We start from the raw sequence: 17,782 nt of genomic DNA, 5'->3' as shown, positions 1-17,782 counted from the left end.
TTTTTTTTTTTTTTTTAAACTTGAAAATAAATAAGAAGGAAGCAAGAGCACATGTGACAGTTTATGCAAAATCTTTTTAATTTAATTAGTCGGTGATTTTTCTGGTCTGCTGCTATTGAGCAATACTGAATTAATAGCAATACTGAATTTACAATAATAATGAATTTAATATGTAATATATTAACAATACTGAATTTAGGATATCTAATTAGTCAGTCGATTTGATACAGTTTTATTAACTTACTAATATGGTTTGTACGTATAGAGTACGACTTTTCTCTCTTTCTTGGTACTTTCATAATTTGAAAACAATAAAAAAAAAAATTACTTAATATTTTGTCGGAATATACTAAGGCAATCAAGATTGAAAATAAGGTTATTGTTGCCTAGTTTTCTTTAACAGTCCTATTTTTATTACTATTCAACTATTATTTCATTCTTCAATTTTATTATTACCTGTTGTTTCATTATGATTTATGTTCTTTTCTATTCTATCTTTATTTTTGTTCAATACTTCTTGTTATTCTTGTTTTACTTGAATCGGTGGTTTATAAATCAGAAAAAACCTGACCTTCACAAGGTAGGGGATAGCTAGGCTGCATATGCACTATTCTTTTCGGACACCACTTATAGATAGAGTAAATGAAATCTTGTTTTTCTTCAAGATCATAGTAAGCAAATTATTGTATTGCACAATAAGTTCAAGACTCAAATTATTTTTATGTATTTGAAGTAGATGTTAAATTGTGTTGTTACACCATCCTCCCAATACCTTAACTTGTGTAATTACACTGGTTCGTTGTCGTTATGATGTTAAATTCCCTTTTATGTTAACTTCTTTATGTTTTGGATCTCCAGTAAGAATCTTTAGTCCTAATTAATAGCTGTGTGTCTATTAAGTAATTCACAAATCAAACTTAAAAACCCTATTATTAACACCCCATGTTAATAGTCCCCTCGCGCAAGATTAAATTTGAATCCAAAACTTAATTAAAAAGTAGGCAAGTCCAATATACTAAGCTTCCATCATGCAGAGAGTTGGAAAAAGAACCGGACTACAAGAGTTTGTTGCACGCAGTCTTAACCTGAGCATTTTTGTAAGAAGTTGTTCCACAATTCTAAGATGAAGATATTTATATCAAAAGAAGATGAAGATCAGAGAACACAAAAAATAGGAAAGTAACATGTTCATTCTTCATAGTACATTGCAAATATCACAAGACAATTTGGGCTACAAAAGCAAAAGGTTCACTGGGTTCCTTACAAGAGTTCCCCCTAGCTCCTAGTAAACCATTGTTATAAAGCAAAGTAACAATGCTACTCAAAGGACAATAATAAAAGAGACTATCCAAGTAGACAGAGCAGATACACTTTCTGAAAGGCGAGAAAGCTTCGCGAAAGAGAAGGGAATGCAAAAGTATATAAGAGTAAAAAAGCAACCTTTACGCGGTTTTAAGCTTTTTTTGTTGTTGAATCTCTTATAAGCCTATGTATTTCTACTATCTACACCGGTCGCAGAATTTTTACAACTGTACACCGCCGAGTTGATCAGAATAGGAGAAGGCATAGGATAAGGCAGCAGAAAAGAAAGATGGATAATCTGTTAAGATATTTTTCCACCTGCCTCATTCTTGAACTGCCACTTCCTGGAATGGTGAAGGTGCTTGGGTGAGGATAAGCAAATAAACTTGCGTCTGAGTTCCCGAATATCCTTGCCAAGAACATTTCTCCGAATACTCCAACTGTAGGGCTTGACAAACTGATCGTTGGAGTACCCCCAAAGCTGGATGAACCCAAAGCAGCATAGCTACCAAAGGGAGAGGGGACGGATCGTCTGTGATGAAGTTGCTGACTCACGTGAGAAGATGGAGACAATGAATTAACCCGAGTTGCTATCTCAATGGCTTGAGGCCTCCGTGGTACAACAACGTCCAGCTGAGACTTCTTGGATTCAGATTCTGTGGATGATGTTCCGCGGGCATAGAGAGGTACCAGCGATGTGTTTGAGATGTGAGCCTTACAGACTGGACATTTACTTTTCTCTTCTGATCTCGGAGTAGAACTCTCGACCTGGAGCCACTTGTAAATGCAAGGCCAGCAGTAGAGGTGACCGCAGAGTGTGACAACAGGATCATGTGCTGAGTCGAGACAAATATTGCAATCATAACCTCCGGTTATACTGTCGGAACTTGATGCAGGAACTGGAACTGCACTCCCCTTCTTAAGGGAAACATCTTCGTCAGATACAAAACTGCACATATCTTCACCAACAAAATTTTGTTCCAACGCCATTAGATCTGTTTAAGGACGAAAATTGCAAACAAATCAGTGACCCCACAAAGTTTATTCACACACTCGTTAAAACAATCTACAGGAAGTAAATGGCCATCGATAGAAACTTAACCTGAAAATCTACAAGGACAGGATCTATGATAATAGTTTCTAACGAGAAATGAACCGTGCAAACGAAATCATACATGTTTATCAGCACAGCGACATGATTGAATGTCAACAACTTACATTGAAACATGAAATCCTGATTCCCGAAAGACTTCTATATAATTAGTCAGTTTTTAATGAGATGACTATTTGGAACGCAAAATCAAGACAACAGAAACAAAGCATCTTCCTATTTCTTTTCTTGTTTTCCTTTCTTTTAGAACATAGATTAGAACTTGGCAGCTCGGCCAATCGGGAGTATGCATGTGAAGAGCAAGAGTTGGAAAAACTATAGTCCCAAGTAAACACGCTCTAGTCAAGCACTAAATACAAAACAAGAGTAGAGAAAAAAAGATACTTTTTTCGCTAGAATCTATCGATAAACAAGAGTTAGCTCGTGAAAAATTGAAATACATCACAAAGCTAGAATTTTGCTGAACTGCATTCCAATTCATTTTGATTGAAACTACATTTGTTTGTCAAACTGTTGCCTACATCACCTAATGTATTTCAATATCTAAACTCCCAAAACATATAAATCCTCGTCAGAAAGGTTAATATCTGTATGCCAATCGGAGATAGCAACATAAAACTTTGATGCATCCCGTTCTATCTTTTTCTATTCCCAAAAAAGTAATGAAAGATAAAAGGATGGAACCACCGATAGCACAGGTTGACACACAACAAAATTATCTCCACAATTCCTCAATTTCTCTATTTCGTAAATGCACGACAATAAAGCTTTCCCTAATATGCTTTTGGAATGAAACAGACAGAATTGTTCGATTTTCTGGAACAAGTCAGCGTGATAGGAAACTGAAATCATCTAATGGAAAGCAGTTCAATTAACGTAAAGATTTTCTTTATTCACAAAAGTAACACCATCAACTTTTTCTTTTGGTTTCCCACCTGGTGTCCGATACCTACATTGAAGCCAAACTAATTTGGATTCACACACATCGCGCAAAGCCCATTCAAGGGTGAACAAGTTCCCTACCAAGATTTCATTCCATTCTCAAAACTCGAACTCCAGACCTCTAGGATTAAGGCCGAGGAATCCTATCCATCTCACCACAATCCTCGTTGGTAATTAACACCGAATTCATTCACAATGTCAAAATCATCCAAACTTAATGCATACTAAATTATTCCGAGATTATAATTCTTGGACTAATCCCAAGTTAGAAGGGATAAAATGAGATATCTCAGCATTAAGTTTGAAATTACATTTATATTATCTCGCTGTTAATCAAACACGGTATAAATTTAATCCCTAACTTAATCCTGAAATATCCCACCTTATCCCGCGTACCAATTAACAAAACAAACATAAATTACAATGAACACAAAATATTGACATATATTTCAATCAATTAAGAAAATCAAATAAGGATCTCAAAAATATTTTGAAAAGTGAAGGAGAAAGATGAGGAACATACCAATAGAAGAAGTTTCAATAATGGGGAATTGCAGAAACTGAAAGGTAAACAGTTGGTGAGAAAAGGAGATGGTTGAGAAATGAGAATTGAATGGAGGAGGTTAATTGATCAATTTCGATATTTAAGGGGGTTGTTTTTTGTATTTATAGTAAGTTCAGTGCTCAATTATCAATTGTTACTATTATTATGGGCCATGGAGAAAAATACTTTTTCTAAAAAAATTAATTCTAAACCGCGTAATTTGAGAAAAGACAATCTTTTAAGGTAATTGTATATTTAAAGCTCGAACACGAAATGTATAATTAAAGATGAATAAATAATATTATTGTTTTATCGGAATATTCGGTGATTATCCCTTTTTAACAATGGTTACATCTTATTTTTTCTTTTATTCGAATTTTATTTTTGATATCATGTATTCATTGACGAAGTGAAGTGCTTTAGTCTTTGTTGTTGGCTCTTTCGATAGAGTAAGTCGAGCGAACTTGCATGAGGCAGAAATTTCTATTGACTACTATGAATCTCAAGAATGAATGGTTAATCGTCGCCTACTTATCCTAGAGGTTCTCCGACCGAAGATCGAGAGACTTATTATCGTAATTCTTTCACCTAGTGTGTATAAAAAAGAGTGGTGAACTCATTTTAATTCGATCATAGATTAATCCAATGAACGAGAGTTGACATTTTACGTTACGTTCATTATATCTCTGTAACTCAATGAAATAGCGGCCGATTGTGCGTCATGATTAAATATTCATCAATTCTTTAGATTTAAATTTGAAATTTCTCAATAAATGTGGAAGAACCTTGTTATTTTATCGCTTGATGATTACTAATTTGCATTTCATGTACCTATATAGTTCATAGATTTGAATATTTATATATATAATTATTTTTAAGTATAGTTAATTATGTTAAAAGTCATATCTCCATTCAGTGTGATTCGCACGTAGTCACGTCCATTTTCTACAGCATCATTTACACTTTTACCCCTATTTTTGACGAGGCAAAATTTTTATATTTTCTCGTCATAATATATCACAAGTTATACCTTATTAGGCATAGAGGTAGCAAACAGACAGATTGGATTGAATTTGGATGGGTTAAATATAAATCGAGTAAAAATGATTTGAATTGCAATCCGTCTATATAAATATGGATTTGATCAAATATGGATTGGCTAAAAATGGTCCAACCCACTTTATCTCCTAAAGTCAAAAAACATAAAACTTCTATATCATATCAACTTGACTTTTTTTAGTTTTTTCCTTTTTATTTTTTTCTCTCTCTTCTATATGTGGACTTTAATTATTTTTTTTCATTTCTTTTTTTTTTCTGTCTTCTATCTCTACCATCTACCCTTTGTTTCTCTTTCTTTTTTTCTTTTTTTTTTCCTTTTCCTTTTTAGTCTCCTTTTTTTTCTTTTTTAGTTTTTGCTTCTTTCTCATTTTTTTCTTTTTTGATTGGATTTTATGTTTTATATTTTTTTTATTTTCGAAGAACATGGTTAAGTCAAGTATAAATTATGGATGATGACTAAAATATCGTAATCATTCAATATATTTGTTTTCGTAATCATTTTTTTTCTTTTTCCTTTTCTCTTGTTTCATTATTTTTTCTTTTTGATTTTTTTTCCTAAAAAGCTGAAACTTTAAGCATAGGTGGGTGATCTTTGTGTTTAAATGGGTATCCATATTTTATCCATTTTGTTTATATTTGTATGAATTTTTAAAATTAGTTGAAGTCCATATTTAGCCATTCAAAATATGAGTGATCCAATTCACCAAATATGGATTAAATGAACTTTTTTTTTACAAATATGAGCTGAAATTGCCACCCTAATTTGGCATAAGTTCGGTATTAAGAAAAAACTAAAGCAAAATTCATTTAAAGAATATAAATTAAAGATTAGTTTATTTAAAGGTCAAATCATGTAATTAAATGTTTCTATTATGATGCTTAATTAGTTGTACTCGTGAGCAGATGGATAAATTACTGATTCGATATATTTAGATTTACACCGTATAAGCAGTGGCGGAGCTACAGTCCACGAAGGGTGATCAAATGAACACCCTTCGTCGAATTTTTTTCTGAGTATATAGGTTAAATATAGATATTTATGGTTATATACATGTTGTTGCACATCCTTGACAAGCTTAAGAAACATAATTCAGTGATTAAGAGTGTGCATTTTCGCATCAACAATCTATGTTTTAACCTTGGCAGGTGCAGCAGTGTTTTTTTTCTTTTCTTTTAAACAGTTCTTTACCCAAGGAAAAATATAAACACCCTTAACCAAAAGTATGACTCTGACACTGTGTATAAGACAAAAGAAATAATATTTTTTCCTAATACCTTTTTATATTTAAACTTATTAATCTAAAACATCTTATTAAGAAATGATTCATTCACTCAAATAGAATCTTTTATAAGACTTTTCATTTATTTTTTTTCAGTTTTATAAGACTTTTCATTAAAAACCAAACTTCTTTGCGAATATGGTACAAAGTCAAAGTTTTACTAATTCTTCGGTGAAGTACGAGTAATTTATACTACTTTCTCTTTCCTAATCTATACTACACATTTTTTTTTTTAATCGATTTAAAAAAGAATGACATATTTTTATATTTAGTAATATTTAATTTTAAAATATTTATTTTATCCTTTAAATATCTATGTCTTATTATAGATCAAAATTTTCAAAAGTCTTTTTTTCTTTCTTAAATTCTCTATCGAGTCAAAGTACATCACATAAATTGGGAGAGAGGACATAAATATCAGATTTAATTTATATATCACAAATTTTAAAAGTTCATTTTTCCGTAAATTTTGTTTTTAAGTTAAACCGTGTCATATGAACTAAGACGAAATGAGTAAATCATTTTGTATGCATTTATTGAATGATAACGAAAAACACATGCAACAACCTTCCAATAATTTTATGTAGGGTATCAAAGAGAGAGCCAAGTATTTGAAATAATTGTCATTGCTACCTCGTTGGTTTTGGGTAGAACTTATCCACTATGTTTTAGCAGAATCTTACACATATAAAGGAAAATCTCGGAGTAACTGGTAAAGAAATCTCGAACTAACTGATAAAATTGTTGTCACGTGACTAAGAGGTCACAGGTTCAAACCGTAGAAATAATCTCTAGCAGAAATACAAGGTAATGCTACGTACGGTAGACCCTAGTGCTTCTACACTTTCTCGGATTCATGCATAACGGGAGCTTTAATACACGAGCGGCCAATCTTACCGCCTGTAATATTATCCATATTATTCACAGCCACAGCCACACAAGTGATGCACTTTTGCCTTTTTTCCGTAGGTACCACAGGGAGAGGGCCAGGTCTTTTAACATATTGACAATGCTATGTCAGATGAAAGTTACCATCCACATATATCTAATGTTATCCTAAAGTTGGAATCGATTATAATTTATATGTATACCAACTATACGTATTTTGTAGGTTTAGATAGATTACTGACTTGTCAAGGTGTGTATAACAACGTATTCAATGTAGTTCCACAAATGTGGTCCGGAAAAAGTAGAGTGTATGTGTGGATCTTACGATAAGGTAGAGAGATTATTTTTTAAAAACTTCCGGCTTAAGTGCATGATATGTCAAGTCAAAATAGTTATGAATGAGGAAATACGGTAATAAAGACATTTAATATGAAAAGCATATTTTAATATGATAGCTTGGTGCTCCAGACTATTTTAATAAAGACAATTAATATGATAGCTTGGTGCTCCAGACTATCACCAAGCTTAATATCAAGACAATTAATATTATAGCTTGGTGCTCCAGACTATCACCACACTGGAAAAGCACATCTAACTACCTACTAACCTTTTATCTTAATCTGCGACCTCTATATCCTTCAATTTTAGGTCATGTCCTTAGTGAGTTGTAACCGCACCCAGAGTTGCTCAAGGGCCAAGCGGACGAGGCGGCTGCTTTAGGCCTCCAAATATTTTAGGCCCCAAAAAAATTATTATAAGTTGGCCTTATATGCTAATTTTTCGGGGCAAAAAATATATTTAAACAAAGTAACAAGCAAATCCAAATAGTGAAATTTTGTTAGGATATCAAGTTAGCAAATTTTAGATTAAGTTCTACTGTTCTAACTTTCTATTCTCTTTCAATTTTATTTTTTTAATTCATCGAGTCTCAATTTATTTGTCATTCTTTACTAATTAATCAACTTCAAATAATGTATGCATGATTTTTATAAAAATTATAAAGTTAAAAGCCTCGTATTATAATTTGACTTTGGGAAAAGGGTCAAATATACCCCTTAACTTTGCGAAAAGGTCCAAATATATCCTCCGTTACAAGTTTGGTCCAAATATGCCCTCGCTGTTAAAGTTTAGGAGCAAACATACCCCTAAACTTTGCGAAAAGGTCCATACCCTCCGTTACAAGTTTGGTCCAAATATGCCCTCGTTGTTAAAGTTTAGGAGCAAATATACCCCTTAACTTTGCAAAAAGGTCCAAAAGTTTAGGAGCAAATATATCCCTTAACTTTGCAAAAAGGTCCAAATATACCCTCCGTTACAACCCATAACCCAATCCACCAACTTAAACCAACCCATAAACCGACCCAAATTTTGTTTATCAAAATTTCAATCTTATAATGTTATCAAAATATTCATCAGTTCAATGAATATTCAAATATTATGTTAATGTTGCATTTTTCTTATTACCAGTGTGTTCTACTTCAAATATAGTGTTGATATTGCATTTTTCAAACTTTGGTTTGTTTCCATGTTGTTTGATTTTATCGCGAAGTACTCTAATCTACAGAAATATTTCAAAAAAGTTGTAAAATGTGGAAGAATCAGGTTCGTGACTTCTCCAGCTGTTTCAGCTCCTAAGAGAGAGACAAACCCCAAAAAAATGAATTGTCATATTCGAAATAGGCCTTGTTTCAATCTTTGGAAGTAATATCGATAATTTTTACAACAAACTTCTCGAGGGGCAGAGTACAATCACTTTAATATACAAATTTGATGCGTCAAGTTACACAGTTAGATTCGCGGAACAGATTCGTAATTTCTCCTCCGAATGCTAGATAGACGGAAAGTATGATCCTCGTTTAAATGATTGGAAAACAAAATTTGGGTCGGATTATGGGTTGGTCTAAATTGGTGGGTCGGGTTATGGGTTGGTCCAAATTGGTGGGTCGGATTATGAGTTGTAACGGAGGATATATTTAGACCTTTTCGCAAGGTTAAGGGGTATATTTGCTCCTAAACTTTAACAGCGAGGGCATATTTGGGCCAAACTTGTAACGGAGGGTATATTTGAACCTTTTCGCAAAGTTAAAGGGTATATTTGACCCTTTACCCTTTGACTTTAGGCCACCGATTAGGTTGAGCTACCCCTAACTGCACCATGTCCTATCTAATAATTTCTCCCCAATATATACTTTACTTATTCGGCCTACCTCTGCCTGTAATGCTAACCTGGGAAGGTGTGTAAATACTGCATTGTTTGAGTTGCAGTGATGATGGAAAGCACAGTAAAATGTCTCTTGTAATTGACCTTGGTATCAGACCTATATTTTGCAAGTGGAGTTCCATGGGAATAATAGTAATCAAACTAGCATCTTGAAATAGAACCCAAGGCCACACTCACACCAGCACATATCCAGCTTAAATCCTTGTTCATGCAAACACCAACATACCCTCTCCTGACGTATCTCCTCCATATAGACGGTGATAACATAAGAAGAACAAAGGGCAGAGCCAACATAGCTACGAGTTTATTCAAAACTAAAGCAAAAGCATTGTGGTTCAAAACTCAAAAGTTTAAAATTCTGGCTCTGCCAATGCAAGAACGCAGATCAACAAAATTAATACATCAAGGAACACATTTGCTGCCATGAACTGCAGCTCTAGCAAACACAAATTTGGCATCAACAGTCAGCAAGGTATAGGACAGCCCATAGAACCTCAGTAATGAGTACTGATCTCACAAACCCAAAGACTACTGATAAACATAGCATACGCACTTTGCCTACAGGTACCAAACAAGGTAAGAACTATCCGAGTTTTTATTCAAATCGTGTAAGATTATGCTTTGTTAAAGCCTTTACAGACAAAAGTGAATGTCTAAACATGAGAAACATTCGACTATCAACAATCAACGTAACGTCAAATTAAGTGGAAACATGATGCAACCCAACTATACAGGAGCATTTCAGGTTTACTTAAATAATTGCCGCACTGGTGGCTAAATGGGAATATATGAGTGAATTCCCAGGTAATATATCTATATATGCCATTTTACACGAATTTTTCTATGCAGGTGGTTAGTGTTGATTTAGGAACTGCACCAATGACTGCATCTTTCTTCTCTCCATTCTTGAATATCATCACAGTTGGGATGCTTCGGATTCCAAATTGGGTTGCAATGGAAGGACTTTCATCTGTGTTCAGCTTGTAGCATTTAAGCTTGTCACCATATTCCTTGGCTAGTTCATCAACGACAGGGTGGATCATTCGACATGGACCACACCACGGAGCCCAAAATTCAACCAGTACAGGTAAATCAGACTCAACTACAAGTGACTTCCATGTTTTATCATTAACAGCAGCCACTGCAATTTCCAAGAACTGTGTTAAACCAACAAAAGACGCTAACAATGATGGGAATACTACAAAAGTAATTTTCTCTAGACGAAACATATTCTGCACCGGGCTAGTAATAGAGAAACAGAAAACAGAGATACATTTAGAAATTTACTAGACAGAAAGGTCGTGTGAAATTTTTTCTAAACCTAATTATATTATGTCTAAAGATCAAATTTGACAACATAGAATCCTATTTTTCCAACTAACATGACTAATATAACTGGTGCAACATCTACATCTCACACAAAAAGGTTCTTAAGCCATGGTGAAAAATGAAAATTCTGCAAGGCAAAAGGAAGTACTGATACGCCTAACAATGTTTATTCCTTAAAATCTACAGTAGCTTCACCAGTAACTCTATCAGTATCCAACATGCGTAGTTCAAGTTGGTAGTGCTTCTAAATTGTAGCAAAGAATGCCTCATCATGAGCAATCAATATGCTGGCAACCAATATTCAGTGAAGTCTGAGCAGGTAAGTGAAACTGTGAAAGTAGCAAAGCTTTGAGGGAATTATACCATAGAGGCCCTAGCCCCAATGGCATCATTTACCATTTAATTGGGCTCATTGTCTTGACATACTAGTTCCCTTTTATAAATTTTTAAAGAGCACAGGCCAGCATCGTTTTCTTTTAATAACCGAGAACTCCCCGAGAGTCAATGACACACGGTTTCGAACTTAGTGGATTACCCTTCTCCACTTAAATATCATGCTTAGGATTCAAACTCGTTACATGCGCCTAACATAGTATTTCCAAGAGAAAAGAAACAAGTAAAAAAACCACAAGAAGAGCTATGGAAGACTGAGGAGAAGAGCTAAGCACATGGATCATTACAACTGACTTGTGGGAGGAGTTAGGTGGTTGTGAAAGGTGAAGGAGCACATGAACAATGTTCCCCAACTTTTTTACATCAAGTATCTTTCAAATCTATTTCTATATTTTACATTTTCTTGTTTCCTTTCTTTTCTTTATGTAGAGTATCACAAGATTATTCTTGTCTCTAAGACTCCTAAAGGACATCCAACACGAATTATTGACATTTTTTATTTTACTGGTGGTTTTCCTGGAAAATTCAATTTTTTTATATTAAGAAACATCAAATGAGTACACCTAAAAAGTAATCCAAGTTTATTAGCTGTGTACACAAAAAATCAAACAGTAACTTTGAGGCTCTTATCCTTGCCTTCAATGCATCACCATTTAAAAAGGAGTAACGAGACAGCCCACAACTCGGAGCATCAGTGCTACAGGATTTCCTTCGCTCTATTTTCATCCATATCCAATTGTTTAATCTTCAACTGAGATATTAAATGACAATAACCAGCTCATTGTCCAAGGAAAATAGAAAGCAGACTCTCACTACGGACACTTGTATACTACATAAATCTATTTCAACTATTAATAAAAACAAAGTAATCAAGACCAAAATACCACACCCCACAAACAGACTACAGCGAAATACACACGTTCTTCACGTTTCCATTTCCCATCCCGAGTAAACATACCTTGAGATTACAAAAGAATAATTTAAGTTAGTTTTACTCCCTCCTTCACTTTTACTTGTCAGGTTTCACTTCAAGTGAGTCATTTTGACTAATCTTCAAAGCTAGTTTACTGAATTAGATTAATTCAAACATCTTAAGTTTATATGTTCAAAACTACTCCCTTCGTTCACTATTACTTGTCACATTTCATGTTTCGCTTCGCGAGACTAATCTTCGAATCTAAATTCCCATACTTTTCACATTAATATACTTTAAAAAGGCTAATACATATCATAAATATGCAGTTTAATTTGGCCTCATCTGACATCTATGTCCTCCAACTTTGGTTGTGCACAAGTAGGAACTTAAACTATCATAAAGTTGAATAAGTACACGCATGCATCTTACATTAATACGATAAATTAAGTGCTTATTTGTGCACATCCAAAGTTGAAGGCATAGATGCCAATTGAGGTCAAGTAAATTGGCACGTTTATTGTATTATATCTTAAAATATTGATCAAAGGTCATGGTCATTCCATTTAACTCTCGAAAAGCAAAATATAACAAGTAAAAGTGAATGAACACAGTATTACTCCTCTCAACATGACAGAAGTAACAAATACTACTTAGTTACCTATAAAATACCTTTGACGGCGGTATTCTAAGCTTCGCAAACGATGCGTCCACCATGGGGAATGATTTTGGAGGAAGAGGTAGTGGATACGGATGAGCGAGTAGACCGGATCTTAAGGCCTTTAAACTGAGAGAATCTAACAGTTTTAAGTGTTTATTTATGCACAACCAAAGTTAAAAGGCATAGACGTCAGTTGAGGTCAAGTAAATTGGCACGTTTATTGTATTATATCTTAACATATTGATCAAAGTTCATTCCATTTAACTCTCGAAAAGCGAGATGTAATAAGTAACAAATAAATGAACAGAGTATTACTCTTCCTCTCAACATAACAGAAGTAACAAATACTACTTAGTTACCTATAAAATACCTTCGACGGCGGTATTCTAAGCTTCGCAAACGATGCGTCCACCACGGGGAATGATTTTGGAGGAAGAGGTAGTGGATACGGATGAGCGAGTAGACCGGATCTTAAGGCCTTTAAACTGAGAGAACTAACAGTTTTAAGTGTTTATTTGTGCACATCCAAAGTTAAAAGGCATAGATGCCAGTTGAGGTCAAGTAAATTGGCACATTTATTGTATTATGTCATTAAAAGTATATCTCAAAATATATCTCGAAAAGTTAAATATAACAAGTAAAAGTGAATGAACAGAGTATTTCAATAACAAATACACTACTTAGTGCTTATAAAATACCTTCGACGGCGGTATTCTGAGCTTCGCAAACGATGCGTCCACCACGGGGAACGATTTTGGATGAAGAGGTAGTGGATATGGATGATCGAGTTGACTGGATCTTAAGGCCTTTAAACTGAGAGAATCTAACAGATGAACGACGATTAGAGAAGGAATAACCGGCAGCTACCGGAGCAAGCGACGACGACGGCAGCACAGCAGCCATTGAAAGAGAAGAGAGAGAGAGAGAGAGAGAGAGAGAGGGGATAATGGGGAAGTGGATATTTACAGAGAGAGAGTGAGGTGTGTGGCTAGGAAGGGAGTTTTGAATTTTGGTATTTGTCTATTTGAGTTGGGTGGAGTGGATGAGGAGTATATTAGTGATTCTGTCATCCATGTGCTTCTCACGTGACCCTGTTTGCTAATTTTGATGATGAAAAAATAATATAAATGTAAACTTATCGTATTTATACAAATCTTCACTCTTATGAAGAAATAACAAAAGATTCAACTAATTATATATCTTTATTAAATATATAGAGAGTTAATAGACCCAAAATTCAAAAATATATATATATATATTGAAAGCTAATTATATACCTTTACAAAAAAAACCTGTCGGTGTATTTTGACATCCCACAGCTTCAACAGATCGCCTAGCTCCGTTCATCTTCGACGCAAGAGTGCTCAATCGGTAAGCTATTACGCACCTTTTTAAGTTTTAAAAGTGGCTACTTCTAGGCAAATTTCTTGTGGTCTCTGAACCCCCTACCTTCTTTATTACTAAGTGGTCATTTAGGGGCTTTAGCTAGTGATCCGACCTTTTTCCTTCTCAACGATGAAGATTATAAATTGTATCTTCGTTTGATGTACATGTATCTTGACAAATTCAAAATTAAAAAAAAAAAATATCTGGAGCTAATTATGTATCTTTACAAAAGTAAAAAAAATGTACTTTCTTTAAATGTATCTGGAGATAATTATATATCTCGACAAACTCAAAATTAAAATTTTCGGTAATTATACAAAATATTAGAATTTTCTGTAATTTAATTTCAAACTGTCGAAATTTATGTTGTTTGCCCTTTTGATGATTTGATTTGGGCCATTTGATACTTGGATTGATTACAATGCTCTTTAGAGGCCCATTCTGAACCTTGGGAAAGTTGTATATTTAGAGCCCGTTTGGATAGGATTAAAATCTGGTCAAATCAGTTTTTAATCTCTTTTTTTAGCTTTTTTAAGGTGTTTGGTAAATTAAAAAGTGTTTAAAAAACAGGAAATTGCATATCATAGATTCAAATATGAGTGACTTTAGATATTTGACCCAATAAGAAATGTCTTTAAAAAATAATCTTCCTTACTTTTTAAGTATAGTACAGGTACCATTTTGCCCCTCTACACCTCAAATATATTTTTTAAACTTTTCATACTTATTTATCTCTCAAATTTTATTTTCTATTATTTTCACTTTTCATTTTTTCCTTTAATTTTATTATTCTATTTTTTATTATTTTCACTTTTATATTTTTTTTCCTTTAATTTTATTTTCATGTTTTAATTCATTTGTCTCAACCTTTATTTTTTTCTCTTTTTTCTTTTTTCTGAAGCATTATATATTTCCTTTTCCCCCTTTTTTTAATTCATTTGTCTTTAACCTTTATTTTTCTTTTATTTTTTATTTTTATCAGTTCTCTTTTTTTTCTCTGATTTTTCTCAAACTTTATTTTTTTCCTCTCATTTTTTACTTTCTCATTTTTTTTAATTCTTCATTTTTTTCTTAATCTTTATTTTTTTCTTGCCTTTTTTTTTCAATCTTTTTTTTTTCTATTTTGTTTGATCGTTTTTTTCTTTTTTCAGTTCTCTTTTTTCCCCTCATTTTTCTCAAACTTTATTTTTTTTCCTCTCATTTTTATTTTTCTCAGTTTTTTAAATTCTTCGCTTTTTTCTTGATCTTTATTTTTTTTTCTTTTTTCTCAATCTCTTTTTTTATTTTTCTACTTTGTTTGATCGTTTTTTTCTTTTTTCTCAACTTCTATTATATTTTGCTAATAAATGAAAAATTGGATAATCTGCAAAGGTATCTTTTTTTTTTTTACATCAAAACAAATTTAAGGGCATGAATTGTTGCTACGAAGTTCTTTGAAAATTCTTGAGATAAGTCGTGTCTCTAAGGCAAGAGTTGTAGGATATCTCATAAATAGAGGCATGATTTGGTAGTGTCAACTCTTGCCCGTGGAGCATAGTTTATTATTTGAAAGTCTTTGAGCTAAGTCTTGCCTCTAAAGCAAAAGTTGTAGAACATTCCATAAATGAAGACATAACATGGTAGTATCAACTTTTGCCCGTGGAGCATAATTTGTAGTTTGAAAGTCTTTGAGCTAAGTCTTGCCTCTAAGGCAAGAGTTGTAGAACTTCTCATAAATGAAAACATAACGTGGTAGTGTCAACTCTTGCCCGTGGGGAATAATTTATAGTTTGAAAGTCATTGAGTTAAGTCTTGCCTCTAAGGCAAGAGTTGTAGAACATCTCATAAATAAAGACATAATGTGGCAGTGTCAACTCTTGCCCGTGGCACATAATTTGTAGTTTGAAAGTCCTTGAGTCAAGTCTTGCCTCCAAGGCAATAGTTGTAGAACATTTCATAAATGAAAACATAACGTGATGGAGTCAACTCTTGCCCATGGGGCATAATTTGTAGTTTGAAAGTCCTTGAGCTAATTAAGTCTTGCCTCTAAGGCAATAGTTGTAGAACATCTCATAAATGAAAACATAACATAAAGTCAACTCTTGCCCGTGGGGCATAATTTGTAGTTTGAAAGTCCTTGAGTCAAGTTTTGCCTCTAAGACAATAATTGTAGAACATCTCATAAATGAAAATATAACGTGGTAGAGTTAACTCTTGCCCATGACACGTAATTTATAGTTTGAAAACCCTTGAGTCAAGTCTTGCCTTCAAGGCAATAGTTGTAGAACATCTCATAAATGAAAATATAACGTGGTAGAGTCAGTAATTTGTTGTTTGAAAGTCTTCGAGCTAAGTCTTGTCTCTAAGGCAATATTTGTAAAATATCTCATAAATGAAAACATAACGTGTCAGAGTCAACTCTTGCCCGTGGGGCATGATTTGTTGTTTGAAAGTCCTTGAGCTAAGTCTTGTCTCTAAGACAATAGTTGTAGAACATCTCATAAATCAAAATACAATGTGGTAGTATCGACTCTTGCCCACGAAACATAACTTGTTGTTTGAAAGTCCTTGAGCTAAGCCTGGTCTCTAAGGCAATAGTTGTAGAATATCTCATAAATAAAAACATAATGTGGTAGAGTCAACTCTTGCCCGTGGAGTATAATTTGTTGTTTGAAAGTCCCTAAGCTAAGACTTTCCTCTAAGATAAGAGTTATAAAACATCTCATAAATCAAAATACAATGTGATAGTGTCGACTCTTGCCCATGAAACATAACTTGTTGTTTGAAAGTCATAAGTCTTGCCTTGCCCATGAAACATAACTTGTTGTATGAAAATCATAAGTCTTATCTCTACAATGTAGTAGTGTCAACTCTTACCCATGAAACGCAGCTTATTGTTCGAAAGTCGTAAGTATTGCCTTTATAATGTGATAGTGTCAACTCTTGCTCATGAGATGTAACTTGAATGGAAGAAATCGAAGAAAAGAATAGAAATAATAAAAATTGTGGAAAAAGAAAAAAATGAAGAAAAATATTAAAAAAATAAAAATCAAAGAAAATGTAGAAACTGAGAGAGAATAGGAAAAAAATAAAGGTTGATAAAAGTAAAAATAAAAGATTAAATAAAAATAAAGTTCAAGAAAAATTTTAAAAGAAAAAAATCAAAGAAAAATAGAAACAAGTTTTTGTTTTTTAAATAAAAGAAGACGTTGAAAGGTGTAAAGAAAAAAAAGTAAGAGTTGAGAAAAATTAAAAAAAACAAAAAAAAAAGAAAGAAAAAATAAAAAATTAAAATAATATAAAAGAAATAATAGGTAAAGGCTATTTTAAGAAAACTTTTTCATTTGGGGCTAAAATTTAAAAGTTATCTCAATTTGAGTCTATTTTAGTTCAATGTCTCTTGGACATTAAGTTTAAACGAATAGGCATTTAGGTAACGTTAGTTTTTATCATTCTTCTTATAACACCTTTAAGTTTAATAAACAAATTAGGCGAGGTATGGGTAAGCTTTCAAAAATGATAAAAGTTGACACAAACATAATCCAACAATGCGTCATAAGACATTGTCTCCCGTTAATAAATCGGGTGTTGATCCAAATTAAGAAAAAAATTCTTATCCAGCCTTTCAAATTTGTTGTCTCTTTACTTTAAATGTTTTAATTGTTTAGGATAGTTTAGATTCTCTTATTTAATAAATATTTTGTTATATCGATTGTGTCACTTCTGTCTCCTTGCTTATCTGATTTACATTTGTTTTTTATTTGTCATCTAGAT

The 17,782-nt window shown here is 33.1% G+C and overlaps 2 protein-coding genes across 3 annotated transcripts; both read right to left on the bottom strand.

The window, feature by feature from the left end:
- Positions 1 to 1,172: 1,172 nt before the first annotated feature.
- LOC107878665 (E3 ubiquitin-protein ligase RMA3) lies at positions 1,173 to 4,017 on the bottom strand. The gene is made up of 2 exons (XM_016725746.2): positions 3,879 to 4,017; positions 1,173 to 2,297 (listed from the first exon to the last, which is right to left on the bottom strand). The coding sequence occupies exon 2, from the start codon at positions 2,290 to 2,292 to the stop codon at positions 1,549 to 1,551; it is 744 nt and encodes a 247-aa protein (XP_016581232.2). The 5' UTR covers positions 2,293 to 2,297; positions 3,879 to 4,017; the 3' UTR covers positions 1,173 to 1,548.
- Positions 4,018 to 9,921: 5,904 nt separating this feature from the next.
- LOC107878663 (thioredoxin M2, chloroplastic) lies at positions 9,922 to 14,063 on the bottom strand. Of its 2 annotated transcripts, none has more exons than XM_016725743.2 (2): positions 13,342 to 14,063; positions 9,922 to 10,488 (listed from the first exon to the last, which is right to left on the bottom strand). In XM_016725743.2, exons 1-2 carry the CDS (start codon positions 13,544 to 13,546, stop codon positions 10,175 to 10,177), a joined length of 519 nt encoding a protein of 172 aa, XP_016581229.1. In that variant the 5' UTR covers positions 13,547 to 14,063; the 3' UTR covers positions 9,922 to 10,174. The 2 variants fall into 2 exon arrangements, with proteins under 2 accessions (XP_016581229.1, XP_016581230.1); XM_016725744.2 differs by lacking the exon at positions 13,342 to 14,063 and adding an exon at positions 13,014 to 13,091.
- Between the last annotated feature and the right edge of the window lie 3,719 nt (positions 14,064 to 17,782).

This window comes from Capsicum annuum, chromosome 7 (genome assembly GCF_002878395.1).
Source record: "Capsicum annuum cultivar UCD-10X-F1 chromosome 7, UCD10Xv1.1, whole genome shotgun sequence".
Classification (NCBI taxonomy): Eukaryota; Viridiplantae; Streptophyta; class Magnoliopsida; order Solanales; family Solanaceae; genus Capsicum; species Capsicum annuum.
Note: the sequence above shows the minus strand (reverse complement) of the source record. Positions and strands in the feature narration are given on the sequence as shown.

Coding starts and splice junctions, on each gene's coding strand:
- LOC107878663 (XM_016725743.2), bottom strand. CDS start 13,546: ATGGCTGCTGTGCTGCCGTCGTCGTCGCTTGCTCCGGTAGCTGCCGGT. Junction 10,489..13,341: donor TCAGAATACCGCCGTCGAAG/GTATTTTATAAG, acceptor TGGAAATTGCAG/TGGCTGCTGTTAATGATAAA.
- LOC107878665 (XM_016725746.2), bottom strand. CDS start 2,292: ATGGCGTTGGAACAAAATTTTGTTGGTGAAGATATGTGCAGTTTTGTA.